General features: G+C 60.4%; 1 protein-coding gene across 5 annotated transcripts in view; it reads left to right on the top strand.

Moving 5' to 3' along the window:
* PTPRN2 (protein tyrosine phosphatase receptor type N2) overlaps nt 1-25,479 on the top strand; it is an 805,581-nt gene that overhangs the window by 705,913 nt on the left and 74,189 nt on the right. For 4 of the 5 annotated variants that reach the window (XM_043590047.1, XM_043590044.1, XM_043590045.1 and 1 more), the window contains one exon: nt 16,384-16,578. The exons of the other annotated variant lie outside the window; for it this stretch is intronic. In XM_043590047.1, coding sequence (XP_043445982.1) covers nt 16,384-16,578 — 195 coding nt within the window. The remainder of the gene's footprint in view (nt 1-16,383; nt 16,579-25,479) is intronic. 5 annotated transcript variants of the gene reach the window in all.

The following is a 25,479-nucleotide window of genomic DNA, read 5'->3' as shown; positions in this document are numbered from 1 at the left end:
TTCATGCTTGTAGCCTGGTAGTCGATCTGGGTGTTACTTGGATAACTGTCTCTCAAGGAAGGAAGGACGAGGGAGGGGCGGGAGCGTTAGCTTCGCCTCTGCTGTGTCCCGTTCCGCCCGGCCACTGCGGATCTGCTGGGTGCTGTTGTTCCGTCCTCGGCCGCCACGGAAGGGTGTGCCTCGGAGGCCTGCAGGGGAGGGTGCGTGTCCTTGCGTGGCTCCTTGCGTGGCTGCCGAGCGAGGGCCGGTCTGGGTGGCGGCCGCCGACGGCACCTCCAAACTGCTTGAACGCGGCTTCCTGTCAGAGAGCGTGCTTCCACACGGCAGGGGCCCCCTGCGCGCTTGGGAGGCTCCCCGGTCATCCCCCGTCGGCCACCGGCCACCGGCCAGTCACCCAGCAGTGCCCACGGAGGTGCTCTGAAAGCCACACGGGACCCCCAGGTCACTCTGTGCGGCCACGTTGGGAAAGTCAGCGTCAGGCGAGCTGTGCCCTGTCCCGGGTCCTGTGGCTGGCAGTGGAAGGGCCGGGTGAGGGCGATTTTGTAGCACTGAGGCCCCAGGCAAGTCCTCCCACGGCACAGAGTAGGTCCTGGGGCCAGGGAGCACTCGCTCGCAGGACAGGGCAGAAGCTTCCAGAGCCCCTGCCCCTCTCTTCGTGGTGTGAGGCACCCGGGGGCTTCAGGAGTGGTCAAACTCACTTCTCTGCTCAGTTCCCGACTTCTCCTAGACAAGGAGTTTGTCCTAAAACCACAGGAAGCAATCGTAGTGACAAGGCCACAAGTCATGGCGCTGAGGTCAGGCTCATGAAGGCCGGATGCACGGACGGATGGGGGAGCACGTCCTCGAGAGAGAACGAGCCGGGCCCGGGGTGTCCCCGTCACTGTGCTGACAGACCGCACAGGTTCAGGCCTGTAGAGCAGGGGTCATCCTTAGTGACCACACTGGAGACAGGCAGTGCCCACGAGCTTACTGTGGGGACACGTGTGTCCTCAGGGGGCCAGGCCAGCCTCCCTGTGTCGAGGGCAGCCCCAGAGGGGTGGGGGGAGCTGCGTGCAGCGTGCCCTCCCACTCCCGTGGTTCACGGCCCACCCCCGGTGTTAAAAATCTCTCCTTCCCAATATTTGAACACGGAAAATAGAGACCACAATACTTCCATTCCTCTGGCCTCGTACCTCTTGGCACCTCACCCACAGAATGGGCTAGAAGGAGCTGTATGCTCCTCACTGGGCTGTTGAAGGTCAGAGAAGGTCACGGAAGTACAAATGCATCTCAGCTCTATGGAGGGGAAGCTCTTTGTGATCGTAGGCGCTGGCACAGGTCTGCTGGTGGCCGTGGGCCCGGCCACCTCCCTTTCCAGACGTGTATTCATCACACGTTCCTGTGCACGGGCTGCCCCCTCCTCCAGGCCCCAATTCACACAGGTGCGCAGTTTCTTTTCTTTTTATTTTTTTAATGTTATTTATTTTTGAGAGACAGAGAGAGCGCACAAGCAGGGGTGGGGGCAGAGGATCCAAAGCAGGTTCCTCGCTGCCAGCACAGAGCCCAACGCGGGGCTCGAACTCACGAACCACAAGATCATGGCCTGAGCCGAAGTCCGATGCTCGACCGGCTGAGCCCCTAGGCGCCCCAAGCGGGCACATTGTCTCAACCAAAACCTAAGACACCCGATCTGCAAACAGAGCATGCGCGTCTGGCGAGGTGCAGATTTCTGTAAGCCTCAGCACATTTCGTGAAGTCGGTTAGAGGACGCGCAGGTGTGAAGAGAGGGTCCCACGGGCCTCTGTGAAGGGCTTCTCCGCTCATCTTCCCGGACCAGAGAGCGATCAAGTCGTCCCTCAGCTATGAGCCAGCGCGGGGTGGACTGGTCCAAGGGGACTGCCCTCCCCCCGGCCGCCTCACGCCCCACACGCCAGCGTGGCGGACCCTCCGTCAGGGAGCTGTCTGTCGTGCGCGGGGCCACATGTGCCCGGAGATGCGCTGCCCAGGTCCTCAGAGAGGACGCCGAGCTACCCTGAGTGAGGTGGCCGCCAGCAGGAGAAGCTTGCGAGAGGAAAGGGGTGTGTGCGGGATGGGCTTAACAGGGATCTAGACCAAAATGGCAGGAGGTGGGGAAGGCATTCTGGAGGGCAGGTGCGGGAGGCGGACGGCAGGTGCAGGAGGGAGACCCCACCATGAAGAGCGGCAGGCCCAGAGCTGAGAGGCTGCTCTCCCGATGCCTCCCTGCCTCCCCTCCAGGAGGGACGGTGTGTGGATGCGGGGGAAGAGGCCTGGGGCGGCTCTGGGAAGCCGTTTTCCCACCAGAGCCAGGCTCTCCGCCTGTGGGAAGTCTGTTCTGGGAACGGCCTGGTGCGCGCTGAGCGGAGCCCGCACCGGGAGGCTGGTGCGGGCCCCGAGGGGACCAAGCCCTTGGTGGCCTAAGGGAGCGTGCCCCGCACTGAGGGCATTAGGTGCAGTGCAGTGCATGAGCCTGTCAAAAGTCGCCGAGCCCGGCTCTTACACACACACACACACACACACACACACACACACCGACGACGACGAAGGTAAGAAGTTACACAGGGGGCGGGGCGAGGAAGGCTAACTGGAGCCTTCAGAGGCACACAGGATGTGTGTTTACGAGCAGGGAGAGCTTTGCAAACAGCAGATGCACGATCAGACCCAGGAGACTCAGGCAGATGACTGTCCTCTCCAAATGTCAAACGAGGAACATTCAAGATCACGAGAGGAAAACTACTCGGCCAGCAGAGCCCCCGGAGGCAAGAGTCCTGCGGGTTCGGCTGCCTGTCCTGCCAGGGAGCAGGACGCCATGTTATGTTAGCATCACTCCCCTCCAACCGAGGCCCCTCTGCTCCCCTCCTCCCACCCTGGCTGAAGTCTGGGCAGCATCACAGCCGTTTCCTGCGGAAGCTAACGGTAACAACGTTCTCTCTTACGTTGGAAAAGCTACATAACTGGGTTTCTCTTCTCCATCGAATTAGTCATTCTTAAACTTCGTTGCTCAAAATATTTCAGTCTCCATCGGGGTTCTCTGCTTTGGGAGAATTGCTGATAACTAAGAATGGAATCTTCTCTGTTAAGAAGGAAGGACGACATATTCACACAAATGGTCTCCAGTTAGGAAGGTGACTGGTGGGAAAAGTATTCACTCAAGATTTTTGGTTGTAAAAAAATAAAGACGTGAGGGCGCTTGGACCGTGACATCGGCCACCCCGTGGATCACCAAGGTTGACCCGGCCGATCTGGCTGGAGGCAGGCGTCCCTTTCCACCCTCACCGTTCCACGTGCGTCCCTCCTGAAGCTGCACATGAAGCGTCCAAGGCACATGAGTGGCTGTGCCCCCTGTGGGGACCTCCAGACGAGCTCTAAGGTCTATCTGCAGGAGCACGTGGGGCAGTGTAGTTCCAAGACTCCAAACATGTCCAAACAACATGCTGCTGGCCGTCTGCCTTTCTTAAAGAAAATGTAAAACATTTTTTAATGTTTGTTTATTTTTGAGAGAGAGAGAGAGAGAGAGCATGAATGGAGGAAGGGGAGAGAGAGAGAGAGAGGGAGACACAGAATCTGAGGCAGATTCCAGGCTCTGAGCTAACAGCACAGAGTCCGATGAGGGAATGGAATTCACAAGCCATGAGACCATGACCTGAGCCAAAGTCGGACGCTCAACCGACTGAGTCACCCAGGTGCCCCCAAAACATTTTTAATTTAAAATTTGAAAATAGGGGCACCTGGGTGGCTCAGTCGGTTGAGCGTCCGGCTTCGGCTCAGGTCATGATCTCACAGTTCGTGGGTTCGAGCCCCATGTCAGGCTCCGTGCTGACAGCTCAGAGCCTGGAGCGGGCTTTGGATTCTGTGTCTCCCTGTGTCTCTGCCCCTCCCCTGCTCGTACTCTCTCTCCCTCTCTCTCTCTCTCTCTCGCTCAAAAATAAATAAACATTAAAAAAATTTTCTTCAATTTTTGAAAATAAAGCAACCAGGGAAAAGCATCTGGGTGTAGGTGTGTGTGCCCCTGCACACAAGTATTCGGAAAACAGGAAATGGAAGATTCAGAGGTGAATCTATTAGCAGTCAGATCAAGGCTTTAACACGCATAATTCCGTACAGGGTGTGAAGAATGTGAACACGAAACACAGCTTTAAACTTGGACTGACCTCGTGGCGTTCGACAGAAATCAGTTTAAGGAGTTTGGGTGATGAACCCGCACAGGCAGTCCGCACCAAACGTAGCTGGACTGAACTTCTCTAATTAAAGTGAAACATTGGGATTTGTTGTGTAAGTATAGCATTTTATCCCTTTCATTCTCTGTGAAGACGGTGAACCAGAAGAATAACCAAAAAGGAGTATTCCTAGGATCGCACCTTCCACAAATCCGAAAATCTTATGCTCTAACCAGAAACCAAGATTTCCTGAGTAGGGGAAACAGAATACAGGTTTATGACACCAAAAAACCGGTTGAAAGGGACGTCTACCCTGTTTCCGTGTTTCGGGACCGTCTCCCGAGAGGGCTGCCACCCTCTCCCACGTTCAAGAAGAAAGAAAACCCTGAGTTCAGTGGCCCCAAACTTTGACACCGAGACGCGAGGGGAAACCTGGACCAAACCTCAGATTCTCGGCTGCTTGAAGCCGTCGTCTTCTGGCCTCAGGTCCTGTGCTTCCAGACGGTGGCCTCCCTGCCTCTGTGTCCGGGGGGGTTTCTGGGCATGTCTGCAGATCCCAGATGTTCTCCACACCAGGCAGCAAGGCGGAGCGGGGCCCCCCGTGCGTGGCGGGCAGCCTCCCGAGGGCCCGGTGCCCCGGACCCTGTCAGCACCTCCTCCCCACTGCAGAGCCCGCCCCACAGCCCTCGCTCCGGAGTCACGGGACGGCACCCTCACCGGTGTCACACGAGGGCCGTTGGAAGTGTTGAGTTCCTCCAGAGGTCAGCACCTGTCCCCGTGTGGGGGACGACAGACTCTCGGAAGCTCTCACAGGGCCTCAGAGGCCGAGGAAACAGACGTGAGGCCAACACGGGACGGGGCTCGCGGTGGTGACCCAGCCTGCCGCGGCAAAGCCACCAGACCCCGGCTCCTCGGAGCTCTCTCCTCTGGCCTCGCCCGGCGAGGTCGCCATTCAGAGCAGCTTCAGAGGGAATAATTGGGCCCCAGGACGAAGTGCAGAGGCAGCTGCGTGGGTGACCGCTCCTGCCCCCGCCCCCCGAGCCCTGCCCTTTGGCTTAATTAGGCGACGCTGCAGAAAAGGAGTGAATACCTTTTGTGTCCCCGGCCGGCTCCTCGCGGCCCCTGGAATATCCCCTGTGCTTTTCTGTCTCTGGACCTTTGTGCAGACCGCCCCCCCTCACGCTGAAAGCCCTCCCACTCGGCTTTATCCTTCCAGATCATTCCCATCTGTCAGCCTGCTCAGACCCCACACCCTCACCGAGCCTTCCCGCCCGGCCCGGGATGGCCTGTGTGCTTTCAATGGCGAGACCCTTTCATCGGACCCTTTCTTTCACCCTGACGTGGCCCCGGGTGTGCGGCTGGTCCGTCGTCACTGGTCCGCACATCTGGAGTTCCCTCCCCGCCGGTGCGGGCGGTTCCTTCCGGGTCGGGTCCTCCCGAGAATGTGGGGAGCACCCGGGTCTCCTGGATTGCCAGATCCGTGTCGTGAACGCACCTCACCTTGCAGGGGGGTGTTTGGTGCTCCGTAAGAGCCAACCGACACAGGGCCCCGGCGTGGGAGCGGCCGGCTGGGGGGGAGCATGCGGACTGCGCCCCAGACCATTGCCGGTGACGGCGGCATCCAGAATAGAGCCCCCACGGGGAGCACCCGGGACGGAGCCACGCGGGGAGGGCGATGAACCAGTGATGAGAATTCATCACCTTGGGAGCGAGAAAGTGCCAGGAGTTTCTTGTGGGAAACGGCCGCTCACCCCTTAGGCCACGTGGGCCCAGGCCACTCTGAAGAGGCCTGGGGTTTAGTTTTGACAGACTTGGAGACTTCAGATCGTCTGCATTTGAATTTTTTTTTTAATATTTATTTATTTTTGAGACAGAGAGAGACAAAGCATGAGCGGGGGAGGGTCAGAGAGAGGGAGACACAGAATCCGAAACAGGCTCCAGGCTCTGAGCTGTCAGCACAGAGCCCGACACGGGGCTCGAACTCACGGACCGCGAGATCATGACCTGAGCCGAAGTCGGCCGCTTAACCGACTGAGCCACCCAGGCGCCCCTAGATCGTCTGCATTTGAAGCGTGTGTTCAGGGCGCTGGAGACCGGCTCTGCGCACGGAGGACGGGCGGAACCTGTGAGCTCCAGAGCCGTCGCTGGCCTCGCGGGAACCGGTGAAACTTAGTGGCGGGAGGGTCACCGGCTCCAGGGGCCCAACAAGTTCGGGGCTCGTGTCTGCCGTTTGATCTGCCGTGCAGATGCGGCCTGGCGGGCTGTTCCGGGCTGCAGTGGCGGCCAGTTGTGTGGGAACCGCACGTCAGACAGGCCGTCTCCCACGTCCCGGGTTCCAGCCCCCGGCCACGGTGCGAACCGTGGTTAACTGGGCTGTACGGGGACGTTTATTGAAATGATGTGTTTCCTTCCTCTGTTTTTATCTTCGTGGCCCTTCCCTGACTTCAGTCTGATGTTTATCGAGAGCCGAGCGAGGGGAGAGAGTGCCTTGGAGGGGCAGCCCCTGAGAAGGGGGGTGCGGCCTGCTTGGATTTGGGCGCATCACGTACGTCTGGACGAAGTTGAGCGTGTGGGGTCGCACCTGTCTGCACGCCACCTGCGGCTTCTGAGACCGGAGGAGTCCCCCAACTGGATGAGGCTCTTGGGCTCTCTCCGGGGCCTTCCAAGGGCCAGCACACAGCCCCCCCCTTCCTGCAACAGCACCCAGTTCCGGCTCCTGGGCGGCCCAGGGCAGCAGACACCGTCGGGGCGCCCCAGTGGGCGAGCGTTTGCTGCGGCCTCCCCGCCCGTGCTCGACACCCAGGGGGAGAGCAGCACGGGGCACCGCTGCTCAGAGCCCACGTGTGGGGTGGGCCGTGCGCCTCGAGGAGCAGGGGAGGGGTTATCGCCGCCGCTCTGGGGCTGGGGGCGGACGGCGGAGGGAAGCGGCCTTTTTCCTTCCTGCATCAGACTCCTGTGAGACCCTTCTGGATTCAGAAGCGTGTCGAAGAGTATTTTCGCTCCTGTGAGTTAAAATGTGTCTGTATCTTTAAGTTTTATTTCGAGAAAACATCTTGCAAAATGGGGTACAAGCACTCAGTTCTCCTCGGTAAACACTGCGTACCAGGGAGCTGTTTGGGTTACGTTACGACTGTTGTGGAAAGTGGCGCCGAAAGTAACACAGCTGCACGTCCAGCCAGAGGCCCGTGGTCTGCAGCCCACGTGGTTATTCGGGTGAAGGCGGGGGGGGGGTGGGGGACGGGGTCCCAGATGCCCGGTCAGAGGTCAGGGTGAGCGTCAGCGGTGGGGGTGGGGGGACGGGGTCCCCGATCTCCGGTTAGAGGTCGGGGTCAGTGATGCCCTGCAGAAGTCCTGGGGCCCGACCTAGGGTCTGCCCTGGAGAAACGTCCCTCCCGTGGGGTGTGACGGGCTGTGTGCGTGATGCACCCCCCCCCCGGTCGAAATCCCCAAGCAGTCCACCGGAGGGGGCAGGGCCGTGCCCCAAGACAAGCCACGTGTCACACGCCAGGTAACGTGGACTGGGCTGTGGACCGGGCACTCCATCCAGGGAACCGGTGTGGCTCTGGCCGAGACGAGGGCCAGGGCCACGGGGTATGTGCCTTGGCTCTGACTCCGCGGAGGGGGGGCGGGGAGGGGGGTTCCGGTTCTCCCCCAGAGACGGCCGTGGCCCTCGGTCCCCCCGCAGCTGCAAGGGGGCTCACGGGGCCCCGGGATGTCGGGGGGAGCACGGTGCCCGTGTCTCTCTCCCCCGCAGTGCTAATCAGATATGCCATTTATGGCGAGAACATTCATGTAAAACAGCTCTCACAAACCAGGTCCGGAGTTGCCGTGTCTGCGGGCGGCCCGGCTGGCCCAGAATGTAGGCCTAGGCAGCTCCTCCTAGGTCACATCCGGCCTTATGATGAAACAGCAGCCCATGACGGAGGTGGTTCCACGAGACGTGGTCTTGCTTTACGTGCTGTTTTTCCTTAGTGACGCGTTACAGCCGCGCTGACAACCTGGGATGTCGCCTCCCATGCTCTTCCCCACGTACTTGCCAAACGTGTCACTTAGCTTCGTCGTATCGAGTGGAGAATTGGACGTATTTTAAAACACACCTTGTTCTGGCCTTTCTCGTTCCAAAAGTCATACGTGCTTCATTTGGGGGACAAAAAGAGCAAAATGAAAAACGAAACAAAAACCTCCCGTTCTCCCCCGGCAGGCGGCGGGGGGGGGGGGGGGGGGGGCCTGTCTCCGTGCGTCCTGCCCTCCCGGGTTCTCCCTGGCTTTGCTTCCAGATCGGAGGGTCTGTGATAAAGACCTCCCTGTCCCGCGGGCCCTGCGGCCTTCCGGTGAAACTGGCCGCTCGCAGCCGCCCCGTCCCCCCGCCCCCCGCCGCCGCCGTCCCCGCGAGGCCGCCTTGGGGGTGCTTTGTGCGCCTTGTTTCTGCCGTTGGTCGGGTCTGCGGTGCCCTCCGAGCTGGAGATCGGGCGCCTCCCCAGAGAGGCCGGTCCCTTTTCAGCGTGCTCTGTCAGTGTTTCATCCAGGCCGGGGTAATTGGCCCCTCCCCCTCCGCGGCCCACCCTGATGAGCGCCCCTCCTTCCCGGCGGCTTTGTGCGCCCCTCCTCGGTTCTGCCCTGTTACCACAAATTACGCTCTGCAAATACCCCTAAGACTCCAGCCGTCCCCCGTGCACACACTCAGGCTTTGTTCCCATTGTTCCTTGAAAGGTACAAAGAGGTTTTTCTTAAGCCTTTGTCGTCTTGGTCTTTCTTTCGGCGGAATTTGGGAATGACAGGCCCTTTCTCTCGGAGTGATTCCCACTCTGCAATTTTCCCCCATCAGATGAAGATTTGCGAAGTGAGACATTTGCATTATTATGCGTATGGATGGATTTCTGCCCCCAGAATCCTATTCAACTTATCTTGCAAATTGCGTTACAAAGACGTATAAAATAGTTGGAGGCTCTACAGAGGTAGCCCAGGGCCTCAGCTGCAAGGGTAGCCGCACGCAGGCCGCTTCCAGGAGGTGATGGCCGCGGGGTCGGCCCGCGCCGTGTAGGCCTGTTCCTCAGCCCGCACCCTGCATGCACCCCAGGGACTCCTCAGCCGGCACCCTGCACCCCAAGGGTCCACTCTGACATGTAGAGCTCTCTGGGCTTGAGCAAACCCCATGCTGACTCTGCTCGAGGGGTCCAGGGGCCCTCGGGCGCGCGTGAGTGGCGGGACCACCCCACGACACTGTGTCTGTGGGCTCAGGACACGCTGGGGACAGCCCCACGCCACAGACGCCGGGGTTCTGAACCTGAAGAGTTTGTGAGCACGGGGGTGCGGGCCCTCGTGTTCTGCCTTTCCTGACAAACCAGGAACCTTTCGGACGTTTTAAACAGTGTGGCACAGGCTTCTCGTGTTGACTTTGGGATCGAGCGCTTAAATTCAGGGGACTGAGACACTCTTCTTTTTTAGGAGTCGCGTCACTCTGGTTGCTCCGGCAAGGGGGCCCCTTGCCAAAGACCGTGGTCGGTCGTCACGCTGGGTTCCACGTGGCCCGTGGTGCCGTGGTCCGGCCGGGGCGGCGTTGGGGCCTGACCTGGTGTCCTGACCTCCTCTGCTCCCACGAGAAGGGGCCTCTGCAGGGAGCCGTGTGGCCCCGCGTCCGGTCCGTGCCAGTGCCTCGTCCGCGTGCTCCCTCCGTCAGCCCTGCCAGCTCCGTGCTGCCCTGTCGTGACCCCAGATCCAGGCTGCGGTGATCCGGGCCCGTGGACCTTGCCGTCGGCCCCCGGTCGCGACCGCACACTGGGGTTCGTTCGCCCCGGGCCCGCGTTCTCCAGCGCCGATGGGTTTGTCTTTCTGCCGTGGGACTTCCCCTGCGACGCTAGTGGTCTAGGATACGTGCTTCCCAAGGGCGGAGGCTCACTGACCATCTACAGCGACCACTGTGGAGATCACCTGCGAAGCCGTGTCTGTTGTCTTCTCGCTACCGTGTGCCTCCTTCCCCTCAGGAAGCTGAACTGGTTTACATCTGTTTTCCCTGAGAACCTTCCGCACACCTAGGTTCGGAGGGCAGACTGCTAAGGAGGTACAGGGCAGATATGCCGACTGAGTAGATCTCTCCGGAAGGACCCCTCTCCAGAGGTGGATGTCCTGAAAATGCGGAGCATCGTGGTCCCGAATGAGTGACTTCCCCCTTTGCTCCCTGGAAGACAAGTCTTTAACTCACGCTGGCATTGGCGTTTTCTTCTCTGCTAAAAAGTAGGCATGGGATGAGAAAAGAAAACAGACTTGGTGAAGCTCCCGGGGGTGATCCGTGGACCTTCAGGGAGCTGTCTGGGTCGAGAGGGTGCACACCACGCGTGCAGAGGACGCAGCACTGGGCAGGCCCGGGTCTCGGGCACACGGCGCTGGGCGGCGTGAGCGGGCCGAGGACGGCCGAGTAAGGAGCCGTCTGGAGGGAGTCATGTGATGACCTGCTGGGTGGCCCCACGTGTGGGTCTGTGACCAAGAGATTCATTTGATTAGACCTGCCCTTCTTTTTCCTTCATAATTCACTGCCTCTTGGCCGCTGAATCACATGAACTCCTCCGGGAAGACTGTAATTGTCTTATAAACTCACGGTGGTCGAGATGAACACCCAGGATCATGTTCATTGAAGTGGTAATTTAAAACCCGAAGTGGAGTTGGTCTGGATCTTAACCATCGTGAGGGTTTCACTTGCTGACGAAGGGTCTGGAAGGTGCGGCACAACCTTTTCCAGCGAAGGCGCGTTTGGAAGAAATACCTCCTGTGCTCAGGGCAGGGCCGCGCTGGGCGCAGGAATGCCCGGGTCTGAGTGGGTGCCGCGTTCCGGAGGGCGAAGGTATCGTGACATCGCAGAGTTTGCCTTGTTGCCGACGTCGTCCATGAGCCTGCGTCTGCACCCACTTCCCTTTTGTGGCATCCGCAGCCTGACCCGGGGAACTTGCCAGGTCGTAAAAGAAAGAAATCAGAGCCACATTGGGCCGGGCCCCTAGCTGCTTCCGGAGCGCGCCTGCAGCCTGCCCTGGGCATCGTTGGCACCCTGCGCGCGGACGGTGCGCCCCCCAGGCCTGTATTTTACCCTCAGTAGAACGGTACTCACGGAGTGTTCCTGGGACTGGTGTTTGTCTGAGTGTCTGTTCGTCCTACGTGGGCCCCACATGAGTCTGAGAGTAAACGGAGGCCGCTAACAGCCGGGAAGTGCTCTGGTCTGACCCGGCTCCGTGTAGCAGGAACTGGTGCGGTCAACCTCACGGTACATTTTAAATAAAGGCTTGTGCCCCCCCCCACCCCCCGTGCCCACGGCTGGACCGCTGCCTCAGGGGTCGGGGTCTCACGCCTCCACGGGCCTCTGTGTCACCTGGATCACCCTTCTTGGTGTAGATGAGACTTTCTGATGAACAGTGTCCCCCAGAGGCCAGTCTGGGGAGGGCGTGGGGGCCAGACGGCTGTGCTGAGAGCTTGCTGTGTGCACCGCGTGGGGTCCTGGGCCTGGCCCCGGCCACATCATGTGAGTCAGGTCACAGTCCGCATCTTGTCTCTTAAAGAGAAGCTCAGTTGTCCTTAGGAAATTTTGGTTTTAAAGTAACAGTAAGGAGGGGCTCCTGGGTGACTTAGTCAGTTGAGCGTCCAACTCGATCTCGGCTCGGGTCACGATCTCCCGGTTCATGGGATCGAGCCCCGCATCAGGCTCCGTGCTGACAGCGCAGAGCCTGCTTGGGATTCTCGCTCTCCCTCTCTCTCTGCCTCTCCTCCACCCTTTCTCTCTCTCTCTCTCTCTCTCTCTCTCTCTCAAAAATAAAACTTGAAAAAATAAAAATATTATAAAATAAGGTAAGAGTAGAGTCTGGTCAGAATACAGCATTTCTATTAGTAATTTTCAAGCCATAATCAACCTAAAGCACTAATTAGAAGGGCACACGGTGAGTCCCCCAGAGAGTTCTCCTGTGGGCAGAGAAGCCTCCCTGGGGGCATCCGGAGCTTCCTGGAACCGCATGGAGCTGACCTGGCAGCGGGGGGAGAGGGGGACACGGTTTGCACCTGTGGGGGCTCACAGTCGGGGTTCCGGAACAGCCTGGCCTGTGTCCCCTCCTGGTGGGCGTGTCCATCCGACCCAACGTTTCAAACAGACGGGCACCGTGGGGGACGCCAGAGGCTGGGGCTCGCCCCTCGCAGTCCACGGACCACGTGCGGCACGCTGTCCCAGGGCCCTCGCCGGGTGTGTGCCCACCCTCTGTTACCGTGACGCACACGCGGCAGCCCCGTGACGGGGGGGGTGGGGGGGTGGGGGAGGCCAGCATGTGGTGCTTCCCTGGGTCTCACGGTAGGAAGATGCGGCGGGAGAAGGTTAGCAGTTTGCCAAGGTCACAGGAGTGGCACAGGGAGCGTCGACCCCTGGCGGCTGCGTCCTTCCCAGGGCAGAGCTCGGACCCCAGCCCGGCAGAAGCCACCACGCAAACCCCGGGGACGCGTCTGCAACAGCCGGCCCCTGGGTGGGTCCCGTGAGAACCTCAGTCACGACGCCCGCGTCTCAGCAACGATGGGCTTGCAGGGAGGTGTGACGAGAGGTGAAGGTGGCCGCAGGGGAACGGCGGCTTCCCTCGGGGCCTCGGCCTCTGACTGGCGTTTCTGCCCGCACAGACCGCCCAGCCTCGCACCGCTTGCTTCCGAGGCAGAACGCCGGTGGCGGCAGGCACGTCAAAGGTTCGAGATGCGCGTACCTGCAGAACGCCGCTGGAGAGCTTCGGGCCAGGGCCATCTTTCCGGTTTTTCCCCTCTGTCCTGCCGGGGGCTCTGTCCGCTTGGAAGCGTTAGCCCCTCTGGGCCTGCGCTTTCCCTCACAAGGCCCGGCGAAAGGTGCCCTCAGATCTGGAGCATCTCACCCGGGAGGCCCCTGCCCGGCGGCTCCCGTTCCCCAAAACACCCAACGGCTCTGGGCTGGACCGTGGGCACGGGGAGGTCAGGGCCCGGCTGGTCGTACTCAACGGTCATTCCCGGCATCTAGGAACGCTACGTGTGGACCGCCAGATGCTGGATAAATACTAATAGCTAATAACGTGCCAGGCCGTGCTGAAGGCTGGTTCTGAGCATGAGACCTTGTTGAGTCCCCACAAGAACCATGAGGGTGGTTTCACAGGTGAGGAAACTGGGACCCGGGGAGGCTAGGCTGTTTGCCTGAGGCCACACAGCCAGTGAGTGCTGAGGCGAGGACGGGAAGTAGGCATTGTCGCTCAGGTGCTGTGAACGGGGGAGCGATTTCTTGGAGCCCGAGGAGAAGAATCACGGGTCAACACACGTTACAGCCCGGGTCTCCATTCCTCTGGAGAAGCCGTTTCCTGGGCCCTGGATTCCAGGTGGAATCCCTCCCGAGACAGTGCCGAACACCCGGCTGTTTGCGTCCCAAGGGCGAACTCTCCTGGTGTCTGTCCCACCCTGGCTGGGGGCGCGAGGGGAGCACGGCTGCCTGCGGCCACCCGTCATCCCAGGTCAGGGTCAGACGGGCCCCCACGGAGTGGAGGCCTCAAGGCCCTCGGGTGTGCGGTGGCTTCAAACCCAAGAACCCACTTCCGACCCGACCCTCCCCTCCCCTCCCCTCCTCACCTCTCCCCTCCCCTCCCCTCCCACCAGAGGCGCGTGGTCTTAGCGGCTGGCTCGGTTCATCATACGGAAACTGGACAGCGGTCAGTTCAAGATCAAAGTCCCATCTGAGCAGGTGGCCTGTGTCTTTACCTGTATGTACAGAATGTGATGGGAGCAGCCTGGGCCCCCGGCACTCCCCCGCCAACCCGGCAGTGGGCCCCCCAGGTGGTGCCCCCCCCAGGTCCAGCCAGAGCCGCTCCCTCGCTCTTGGGGTGACCACTGTCCAACCAAGGTGCCCGGAGGGCAGATGTGCACTGCCCTGGGACGCAGGCTGGGACCACCTCTTCTTGGAGCCTTCCCTCTGCCTGTGAGAATTGCGTTGTTTTCTTTTTTTTTTTTTTTTTTTTTTAATTTTTTTTTTCAACGTTTATTTATTTTTGGGACAGAAAGAGACAGAGCATGAACGGGGGAGGGGCAGAGAGAGAGGGAGACACAGAATCGGAAACAGGCTCCAGGCTCTGAGCCATCAGCCCAGAGCCCGACGCGGGGCTCGAACTCCCGGACCGCGAGATCGTGACCTGGCTGAAGTCGGACGCTTAACCGACTGCACCACCCAGGCGCCCCATGCGTTGTTTTCAAGAAAGACCTACCAGGAGCGCCAGCACTGAGTAGCGCTGCAGCGAGCTGGGCCCAGGTCGCAGCCCCCAGAGCTCCCCCCCCCCCGGAGCCTCCGGCCAGCCGCTGGGTCGCCTGCCAAGAGAGGAGGTCTCACCGGCGATCTGCTGCCTCTTCCGACTCCAAAATTCTGCGGTTTCTTTAGAAATATCTTTGAACTCGCTGGGCCCTTGGGACTGTTCCTTTCTGTGGCACTGACATCCGCACCACCTGCTGAGGAATGACCAAAGACTTTCTCCGGCGGCCACCGCACGGGCCTCTCACGGTCACAAGATGAGTACTTCCGTTTTTAAAGTGGAAACACTCGAGCCGGAGACCTCGCGTGGTGTGCCTGTCCGCCCGAGATTGCGCGGTCTCCCTCGAGCAGAGAGAGAGAGTGGTCGTCCCCGATCCCCGCACAGTCCTGGGGGGTCACCTAGCTGCTGTGACGTTTGTCTCTTAGTGACCAAACCGCAGCCATCGCGAGCCTTCCTCCCCAGGGGCGCTGCTTCCTGGAGGAACGTTTGGCGCTCTCCTGGCCTGCGGTGGCGTGGCCTTGAGGTTCGGTCGGACGTACTGCTTATTCTTGCGGGTGAACTTCACCCACGGGAAAGAAGGGGTTACTGACACCACCCACCTTATTAAAATAACCCGTTGTGTCTGGGGCTTGTTGGTTTGTTTTCAAGATTGTTACCCCCGCTCCTCGGGACCCCCACAGCCCTGCTCCCCGAGACCCACGGCTCTGGCCGGCAGAGGGCTGGTGCGCTGTGGCCCGTGGGGCTCCCCTCAGCGCACCTGTCCCAGCGGCGTGGCCACCCAGCTCCAGGCCCGTGTGCCGTGCCTCCCCCGGGGAGCTGCGCCCAGAGAGGTCCCTTCTCTGCGGTGGCGGCGGCCTTCTGAAGCTCTCTAACACTGAGGAAGATGGCGGCCACGTGGAAGGTTCAGGAAAACGTGTGAGCGTTCTGTGGGCATCAGCCACTGCCCTGGTGCGTGGGGCTGGTAGGGACGGCTGGGCACCAGCACCGGGAAGGGGGAGCACGCGGGAGCCCTGCCGCTCCCCGGTGTCTTGTCCCGTGAATGCGTGTTTAATTCCCCTCTTGGGCTCAGATTCCCTTACAGACTTTCTCTCGATATCATTTTATTTTGATGGCTCAAGTGACAGTGATATTTTCAGGGAGCAAAGGATGGAATTCGTGAGATCGTGACGCCAGAGCCCTTGCACGGTTATTGTGCTAGTGAGAAGTGGGGGGCGTCCCGGCCGACTGTCCGATGACAGCCAGCAGCTAGCGAGCGACTCCACCAGGCGCCCCCGTCTCTGAGCGCCGTGTCCGCCCTGCGTGGCGACGGCGAGGACCCTGCGGTGGCCAGACAGAAGCTCCGTTTGGCCGTTGTCCCGAGATTTTCCTTTAGATCTGGAAACTCTGTCTTTGGGGGTCTGGTCAAGGAAGCAAACCCTTTTCCATGAACCGCGTACTTCCCTTTTCGTATGTGATTTCATTTATTATCTCCTGTGGGGGCTCTTATCCGTTGGGGCATCGTTTGGGGAAAAACGGGAAGAACCACACAGAGGCGGTTCCCCCCAACGCCTGACCATGGCACCAAGCTGAGAGCACAGCGCACACCCTTCTCTGCCTCTGTGACCCATCTTCTGAAGAGGAAAGAAAGATGCCTGGCTCAGCCTGCACGTGGCATGGTTCCGCGGGTGGTCCAGTGTCGCCGCAGGGCTCGGTCCAGTGGCCCTTTTGCCTGAATCTGTGTGTGTATCTGTGTCTTGTGGGCATGTGTACCCACCTATATGTGTGTATCTGTCTGTGTACGTGTCTGCGTATTGAGTATTTATGTATCTGTGCGTGTGTGGCCGGGTGTGCGCATCCATGTGTGTGATCTGTGTGCGCGTGTGCATGGCTGCAGGGGAGAGCCCCACGTGCCCCTCGGCTCTCGGGCCGGGCAGGGCTCGGGGGGGGGGGGGAGGCCATACTAACCTGCCCTCACCGTCCCCCAGGAGCTGTGCCGGCAGCGCATGGCCACGCGCACGTCGGAGCGCCCGGAGGGCCCGCACACGACCCGCATCAACAGCGTCTCGTCCCAGTTCAGCGATGGGCCGATGCCCAGCCCTTCCGCCCGGAGCAGCACGTCATCCTGGTCAGAGGAGCCGGTGCAGCCCCACATGGACATCTCCACCGGCCACATGGTCCTGGTAAGGCCCGCCGTCCGTGCTGTCGGGAAGGGCCGTGCCCACGTCCGCCAGGAGGGGAGCGAGTGGGGGCGGGGAGGGCGGGGCTTACGACGCCCCTGCGTCCCAACCGTCACACACCCGGCCGCTTCAGAACCGTCAGCAACAAACCTGACCGTGTCGGGCAGCTGGCTGGCCGGAGACGAAGACCCAGGATGTCCGGGCTCCACTGACCCAGTCCTCCTCGTTTAAGGCAGGATGAGGATGTGCGGATGCCGGGGTCTTCCCAGTCTTCTGCCTAGACCGCGTGCCCCCCACACACCTACTCGGGATTCCATCCTGGTTGTCTTGCTTTCAGTGGGTGCCTACTGTGTGCCCTGCAGTCGTCCAGACCAGCGTCTGGCTTGGGTAGACAAATGTCCCTCCCCTCCTGCTTCTGATTAAAAGTGCCTGGGGGCAGAGGCGGGGGCTCAGAGCCCAGCTCTTTCGTGAGAAGAGACCCTGGAGACCCTGGAGCAGAAGCCCCCACCGTGGGACCCTCCCTCCTGTGTGTCGGGGGACGAATCTGTCCCTGTCCTGTCTCTTCCCAAACCGAGTGTCGTCCTCGAGGCCCGTGCGCGGAGAGGCTGTGTCTGAGTCTAAGAGAACTGTTCCTGATTCAGCCCCTCTTACGTAATGGCTTTCTTCTGAAGGTGGGACACCGCCTCCTATTTCCTGCTTGTAGAGCTGACGCGCTAAGCCGCTAGCCATTGCTCTCCTCCCGGATTCGGATTCGGATTCGGGCAATGAGAAGCAGAGCCCTGTGCGGCGGCCGACACACCCCCAGATCAGGGCAGTGGTTTTCATGGTCTGGTCTACGTCCCCAGTGTCAGCGTGGGACGGGCCCCGAAAGTCGTGTCGGCTGTCTTTAAACACTTAATTTTGCGGACAGTTTCCTTGTCTGTTCATCGACAATAGAGGCTGGTGAGACCCCCAGAAAGCCGGCAGCTTGGTCCGCTCCGGCTGCCACAACAAAATACCGCAAACTGGGGGCCGTAACAACAGAAATGTGTCTTCCAGAATCCTGGGGGTTGGACGTCCAAGATCAAGGAACTGCAGTTGGGTAACCGGGGAGGTCCCTTCCCCTTCCTGACCAGAACCTTCTTCCACGACGACCCGCCTCCTGGGAGGGGCTCCGGTAGCCAGCCCGCCCCTCCCACATCCCCGCTCCTGGTTCCTGCCCAGGCTTTCCTCCCACGTCCTGACCCTTGGTGGAAACACGGTCTGTGCTCAGTCCACCTGCTTGTGCACGGGGCTCTCAGCACTTGCTGCCTCATGCAGGAGTCCTGACTGTCCTTTGACCCGGCTTGACACGTGGGTTCAGGCCCTGTGTCGTCCTTCCTTCCGCCTTGACCCGGCTTGACACGTGGGTTCAGGCCCTGTGTCATCGTTCCTCCCCCCCGCCCCCCGAAAACACACACTTATCTTCATCCCAAGCACTTCCCCTGTGCAGAGCCCAGAGGCCTGGGGCTATTGGCATAAGTGAACCACTTAGCATTTTTACAAAACTTCTCACTCACTAAAAGCAGATAAAATGATTCCTCTTTTAGGCGCTGAAACCGTAGTCCGTTCCCATAGGGACTGGGGAAGGCCATGGAGCACACTCTGGCTGGACCAGAGTCATGGCCAACAGTAACTGGAGCTCCATTATTGGTTCACAAATGGCCCCCCCCCGCTCCCAAGCACAACCTGTAGACACCTGCGTGTGTCAGAACCTCAGGAAGGCGCCGGAACGCCTGACCTTCTAACTCATTAAGCCTACAAGAAAGATAATTCTGCGGTGATCAGGCAACTCGACCCTCCGTAAGGAAACTTCAGTGTTTATCAGACAGCTACACGATGATCTTCCTGAACTACACGCGAAGGATTCAAAGACCATCAGATAAATTATGCGGGGTCCAGGCAAATCCCAGGCGCCAACCGTTCGGATATTCCGCCGCTCCCCGCACCTCAGGCAGTGGTGACATTCTGCCTTACGGGTACAATGGAATCCACAGCAGGGCTGTTTACGTTTGCACAAGGCGGGAGCAAGGAGCACCCCACAAGGTAGGAAGGGCCAAGTTATCTGGAGAGCATACTTGTCACTACAACCTGCGGCCAGTGTGCAAAATCGGAACGTTTTCTTCAGCCAAGGATGGGACGCACGTTTGAAGGCGTAAGTGCCACGGGAAGTTAAGCCAAATGTCGATCCTCGCGTCAGAGCACCTTCAGGAGCAGCGGGCCTGGGGGCGGGGCTCGCCTGGGGGCGGGGCCCACGTGCGGGCGGGGCTCTCCTGGGAAGCAAGTCGGCCTAGGGTGAGGCTCGCCTGGGGGACGCAGGCTCAGCTGGGGAAGGAGTCCCCTCTTGGTCTCCTGGTCACTTTCTGCTGTAGCATCCAGGGCTGCCTGTGCAAGGCGCTGTGATCTCCTGCCTGGAAGCCGTGGGAAGAGAACTCTAGAAATAAACACTCCACCCAACGAGCTGGTCTTCCTCCTCAGACCAGGGGCATCAGAACTGCCCTGCTGGGGCACCGAAGGGTCGGCTCAAGAAAGGGGTCCTGGGAGGCCGGTCTGTGGACCCCAGGCTTCGTGGCGCCGAGGGAGGCGGTGCTGGGTCTGGGTCCCACAAGCTTGAGCCAGTCAGGGCGCGGTGATATTCGTGATATTCGCAGAAGGAAGGGGCATCCGGGAGGAGGGAGACGGGAAGGGAGGAGCCTGGCTGGCTTCTGAGTGTCTGCAGGGGAGCAGGGCGGTGTGCCCTCAGGGCTACATGCAGGGCTCTGAAAAACAAGTGACGGGGAAGTCAGGGAACTACTGTAAACATCACCGTGTCTTGAAGTGTGAGGAGAGACAGGGGAGACGCTGTGAGGGAAGGCATCGCCTTTGAACTTAGCTGTTAAAAAGGACCCTCTCCATATCACATTTGCTCTCGGACGCAGGAGCATGGCTGCGCAGTAGGTGCCAAGAACAGGTCACAGTCCCCGGAGTCCCCAGGACACAGGTGCCTCCGTGAAGCAGGTGTAACAGAGGACGCACACACGCGAGAGTGTGCCAGGAGCGGCCAGGACACGTCTACCCCAGCCTCAGTGGCCTTTTGTACAGGCTGGAAAGCTGGGGACTGGTGCCCAGGGAGCGGGGACACGGAGGGAAAGTTGGCTTGGTGCTGTCCCCATTACGACCGAAGGAATAGAAAACCGAATTCAGGAAAACGGTGCTGGATGGTCTCTTAAAAATACATCTCCGCCCACGTTGAAGGTGAATCTGCAGTGTGATTTCCTTCGCCCTCGGAGTACGGGGCAGGAATGGGCATCACTGAACATTCACACAGCAGCCGCTGCTCAGACCCCGTGAGGGGGGCGCCGACGTCAGCCCCGTTTCCCAGGTGAGGGCGACGAGACCGAGTGCTGGGATGAGTGCACAAAAATGCACGTCCCAACACGGGGAGGGACTGCAGGCTTCCTGCCAGGGACAAAGGAGGAGCAACCTGCTGTAGGTTTGGTGGCTGCAGAAGGGCGTGTGCGCAGGGGAGAGGGGGGAGGTGCGCAGGGGAGAGGGGAGATGTGTGCACAGGGGAGAAGGGACTCGTGTGCACAGGAGAGAGGGGAGATGTGTGCACAGGGGAGAAGGGACACGTGTGCGCAGGGGAGAGGGGACATGTGTGCACAGGGGAGAGGGGAGATGTGTGCACAGGGGAGAAGGGAGATGTGCTCAGGGGAGAGGAGAGATGTGTGCACAGGGGAGAGGGGAGATGTGTGTACAGGGGAGAAGGGAGATGTGCTCAGGGGAGAGGAGAGATGTGTGCGCAGGGGAGAGGGGAGATGTGCACAGGGGAGGGGGGGAGGTGTGCAGGGGAGAGGGGAGATGTGTGCACAGGGGAGAGGGGAGATGTGTGCGCAGGGGAGAGGGGAGATGTGTGCACAGGGGAGAAGGGAGATGTGCTCAGGGGAGAGGAGAGATGTGTGCGCAGGGGAGAGGGGAGATGTGCACAGGGGAGAGGGGAGATGTGTGCGCAGGGGAGAGGGGAGATGTGCACAGGGGAGGGGGGGAGGTGTGCAGGGGAGAGGGGAGATGTGCACGCAGGGGAGAGGGGAGATGTGTGTGCAGGGGAGAGGGGAGATGTGTGCGCAGGGGAGAGGGGAGATGTGTGCGCAGGGGAGGGGGGAGGTGCGCAGGGGAGAGGGGGGAAGTGCACAGGGGAGAGGGGAGATGTGTGCACAGGGGAGGGGGGAGGTGCGCAGGAGAGAGGGGGGAGGTGTGCACAGGGGAGGGGGGAGGTGGGCAGGGGAGAGGGGAGATGTGTGCATAGGGGAGGGGGGAGGGGGGCAGGGGAGAAGGGAGATGTGTGTGCAGGGGAGAGGGGAGATGTGCACAGGGGAGGGGGGGAGGTGCGCAGGGGAGAGGGGAGATGTGCACGCAGGGGAGAGGGGAGATGTGTGTGCAGGGGAGAGGGGAGATGTGTGCGCAGGGGAGAGGGGAGATGTGTGCACAAGGGAGGGGTGTGCACAGGGGAGAGGGGAGATGTGCACGCAGGGGAGAGGGAGATGTGTGTGCAGGGGAGAGGGGAGATGTGTGCACAGGGGAGAGGGGAGATGTGTGCACAGGGGAGGGGGGAGGTGCGCAGGGGAGAGGGGGGAAGTGCACAGGGGAGAGGGGAGATGTGTGCACAGGGGAGGGGGGAGGGGGGCAGGGGAGCGGGGAGATGTGTGCACGGGGGAGGGGGGAGGTGCGCAGGAGAGAGGGGGAGGTGTGCACAGGGGAGGGGGGAGGGTGGCAGGGGAGAGGGGAGATGTGTGCATAGGGGAGGGGGGAGGTGTGCAGGGGAGAGGGAGATGTGTGCACAGGGGAGAAGGGACACGTGTGCACAGGAGAGAGGGGAGATGTGTGCACAGGGGAGAAGGGAGATGTGCTCAGGGGAGAGGAGAGATGTGTGCACAGGGGAGACGAGAGATGTGTGTGCAGGGAGAGGGGAGATGTGCGCAGGGGAGAGGGGAGATGTGCGCAGGGGAGAGGGGTGATGTGTGTGCAGGGGAGAAGGGACACGTGTGCACAGGGGAGAGGGGAGATGTGTGCACAGGGGAGAAGGGACACGTGTGCGCAGGGGAGAGGGGAGATGTGTGCACAGGGGAGAGGGGAGATGTGTGTACAGGGGAGAAGGGAGATGTGCTCAGGGGAGAGGAGAGATGTGTGCGCAGGGGAGAGGGGAGATGTGCACAGGGGAGGGGGGGAGGTGTGCAGGGGAGAGGGGAGATGTGTGCACAGGGGAGAGGGGAGATGTGTGCGCAGGGGAGAGGGGAGATGTGTGCACAGGGGAGGGGGGAGATGTGTGCACAGGGGAGAAGGGAGATGTGCTCAGGGGAGAGGAGAGATGTGTGCGCGGGGAGAGGGGAGATGTGCACAGGGGAGAGGGGAGATGTGTGCGCAGGGGAGAGGGGAGATGTGTGCACAGGGGAGAGGGGAGATGTGCTCAGGGGAGAGGAGAGATGTGTGCGCAGGGGAGAGGGGAGATGTGCACAGGGGAGGGGGGGAGGTGTGCAGGGGAGAGGGGAGATGTGCACGCAGGGGAGAGGGGAGATGTGTGTGCAGGGGAGAGGGGAGATGTGTGCGCAGGGGAGAGGGGAGATGTGTGCACAGGGGAAGGGAGAGGGGGGCAGGGGAGAGGGGAGATGTGTGTGCAGGGGAGAAGGGACGTGTGCGCAGGGGAGAGGGGAGATGTGCGCAGGGGAGAAGGGACACGTGCGCAGGGGAGAGGTGGGAGGTGGGTGCCCCCCGCATCTCCCGCCGCAGCCAGCACTCCACCTGCACCACCCCCTGTATGCCTGCATCCACTCCAGACTCCCCTCTGACCCGCTGCCTCCCACCAGCCAAGGGTGTCGCGAGTCCCCTGCCTACCCGGGACACGCGCATGGGGAGCCGGCGGGATGGAGCAGGGCCTCGGGCACCTTCATCTAGAGAACCGGCACCCGCCGGTCTTCCTAAAAAGACCTGGTTCTGTGGCTCCTGGCGGCCCTCCTCCCGTGGCCCTGCCCTTGGAGCCCCGGGCCAGCACCTGCGGCTCGGTGGCCACTGTCCTCACGGTGACGGTGGCCGGCCCCTCCCCCGGAGCCACCACTCGTACAGTCCCGTAGTTTTCCGTGACTCGATGTCCAGCAGTTTCTCTGTTTTATCCTGCTGAGGGTAGCGGGCAGCTTTCGCACGCGAATGTTCCAAGCACACAGCCCGCGTGAAAGGAATCGTAGGCTCAATTTCCGCAAGACCCTGGGTCACCCAGGATGCCTCCCGCTTATCTTGAGAAATGTTGGCAGACTTCCTGCCAAAACGTCTGACCGATGGACCGTCCCACCAACCATGACGCACACGGTGCCTGTGTCCCCGGACGCCCCCGGCCTTGGGCACTGGCCGGCCTTCACCTTTCCCACCGCTGCATGGGAAGGCTGCTCAAAAGCGGCTTTAATTTCCACTTCTCTTGTTGTGCGTGAGATACGGCAACCTTTCCTACGTCTGGGCGCTACGCGCCCTTCCTTCCAGAAGTGTCCCTCGAGGGCTGCCACCGCCCGCCGCGTAGACGTGCCGCACGTTTTCATGGTACGAACCACGGACACCAGCGAGAGTTCACCGGACTCGACCTCGTGGTGACACCGCGTCACCCTCGTCCCTCCTCTGTGCGCCGATGAGGCCCTCCGAGAGAGAGGAACACTGACAACACCCGATGTGGATACGTTTCAGTGAGAACAGAAAAGAACTGTCTGAAAAGTCACACTGAGCTACCCAGTGGGCAGGCTCAATGCCTCAGGACGGTGTTTCCCGTGCGTAAGAATCACGGGCCAGTGCTGTGAGCCGGCAGGGGGCATCCTGTGTGGTGACATCAGTAAGAGGAGCCTGAAGGGGCACGAGGGCCTGGCTGCCGTGGGGTCTTTGGGCTCAAGGGACCTGTCCTGGGGTCAGCAACACACTGGTACCGGCACATAGTCCCCGAGGCTGGGAGTCGGAGATCACGGTGTGGGCGGGGCTGGCTGCCCCCCGGGGCCTCCGTCCCCACGCGTGGACGTCGTCTTCTCCCGTGTCCTCACCGGCCGTCCCTCTGTGTGTCTGTGTCCTCACCCCCTCTTCTTATCAGGACACTAGTCACACCAGATCGGGGCCCTCCCGCCGACCTCGCTTCACCTTAATCGCCGCATTAAGGCCTCATTTCCAAATACGGCTGCGTCCTGAGTCAGGGGGTTGGGGCTTCTGCACAGGAATGTGGGGGGCGCAGTGAGCCCATGACAAGGGCTGGTGCCTGAACTACCCCGTGTCCTGCAGCTTGAAGCAATGACAGGCCCCTGTCTCTCCCGTCGCTTCCTCCGTGCACCGTGGGGACTGAGCGAGTGGTAATACTGTCGCACCCCCACCCCCACCGGCCCCAGCACTGGCCCGGGACCTGAGGGAGAGACTCGCAAACCGTTCACGTCTCCACCGGCTTGCAGGCACGGCTCTGTTCCCCTGTCCGAGCCTCACCCTCCTGCCCGTCCCCGTCACTGTGAGAGGAGGCAGGTCCCCAAGAGGCTCCCTGGGAAGGGAGGTGGCCAGGGAGTGTTCATGCATTTACAAACAGCACATGACAGTTCTTACATCAGGCCTGACCGGTTTCTACCCAAGAACTGGCCCTGGGGACAGGTGCTCAGCGTGGGAGGGACAGGTCATGACCACCCACTCTGTGGAAGGGTCTCACAGGGTGGGGCATGACTCAGCCAGGTGTTCAGGGTGCTGGGCCCCCAGGGCCAAGTGCTCTGTGTCAGAGAGATCACCTGTGTCTCCTCCCGAGGTTCCCTCACTGCTGGAGTGGGGGGGACAGGGCTCCATGTCTGCATGGCTGAAACAGTGCTTGCCCCCCACCCCATGGCCAGCTCCTGAGGTGCCCAGAGGCTCCTTCGGCAGCTGGGACACTGGCCACTCTCAGTAGCTTGGTTTTGACACAAGACAGGGACTGTCTCTTCTGTTGTTCGGTCTTTATTGTGGGGAGTGGGTTATTTATTGTACTTTTGATGGGGGGGGTGTGATTTGCCTTGTTATTTTTAAAAATCTGCTTTACTGTTTAAAATGCTAGGATGATGCTAGAACGTTTTCCCAGCTTGTTAGGATTTCTTGTCATGAGTAAATTGGGTAAAACATCGTGAGTAAAGTCAGGTGTCCAATTATATTTGTTGAATTAAATAATCAAATGCTAAATTTGATAATTAGTAAGTCTGTGAGGCGAAGAAATTAAAACTGATACCCAAAGTAGGGTGTGGAACGTGTTTATTCATGTATATGTTCACGGGAAATATTTCCTGAGTGTGCAGTGACCTCCTCGGTCTTCCCCCAGATCAACCTGGCAGGAAAAGCCACAAGAAGATATGTGTCCTTCCGGCCCCTTTGGTTGCCCGTAGACCTTCCAGGTGTGCAGACAGGGTCAGGGGAGTGGAAAGGCGGCAGGAGCCCTGCAGGCCCAGGATGGGGTAATGGGGTTGTTATGTACAAATCAGTGTGCAAAATTAACAATATGTAAGAAGAGTTTTTGAAATTGCGCGAAACCCATGGTTCCACAAATAAGCCACACGTGGGCGAGCATTCACTGACTTTTGCCCACCTGTGTATCCTCAGCATCTAGCTCAGCTCTCACATACACCAGGCCGTGAATTAAATTGTCCAAATGCCCAAGAGAAGCAGATGGTATGTGTCTCGCCCCTGAGAAGTTTACCATCTATCTGAAGCGGAGAGGGGTTAATATCTAGGAAACACTGGGCGTGGCCAAATGCCAAATCGTGCTCTTTCGCCAGAAGTCTTTTCATCCTTCATGAAGGTGTGGGGTGGCGGGGGAGACTGAGGAGGGGCGCTGGCCCCGAGGGGTTCCAGGCGCCGTCTTGGTCAAGGAGGGAGCAGCGCTCTGGG

Source organism: Prionailurus bengalensis, chromosome A2 (genome assembly GCF_016509475.1).
Source record: "Prionailurus bengalensis isolate Pbe53 chromosome A2, Fcat_Pben_1.1_paternal_pri, whole genome shotgun sequence".
Taxonomy (NCBI): Eukaryota; Metazoa; Chordata; class Mammalia; order Carnivora; family Felidae; genus Prionailurus; species Prionailurus bengalensis.
The sequence above is the reverse complement of the archived record's forward strand: the minus strand, read 5'-3'. Positions and strand labels throughout refer to the sequence as shown.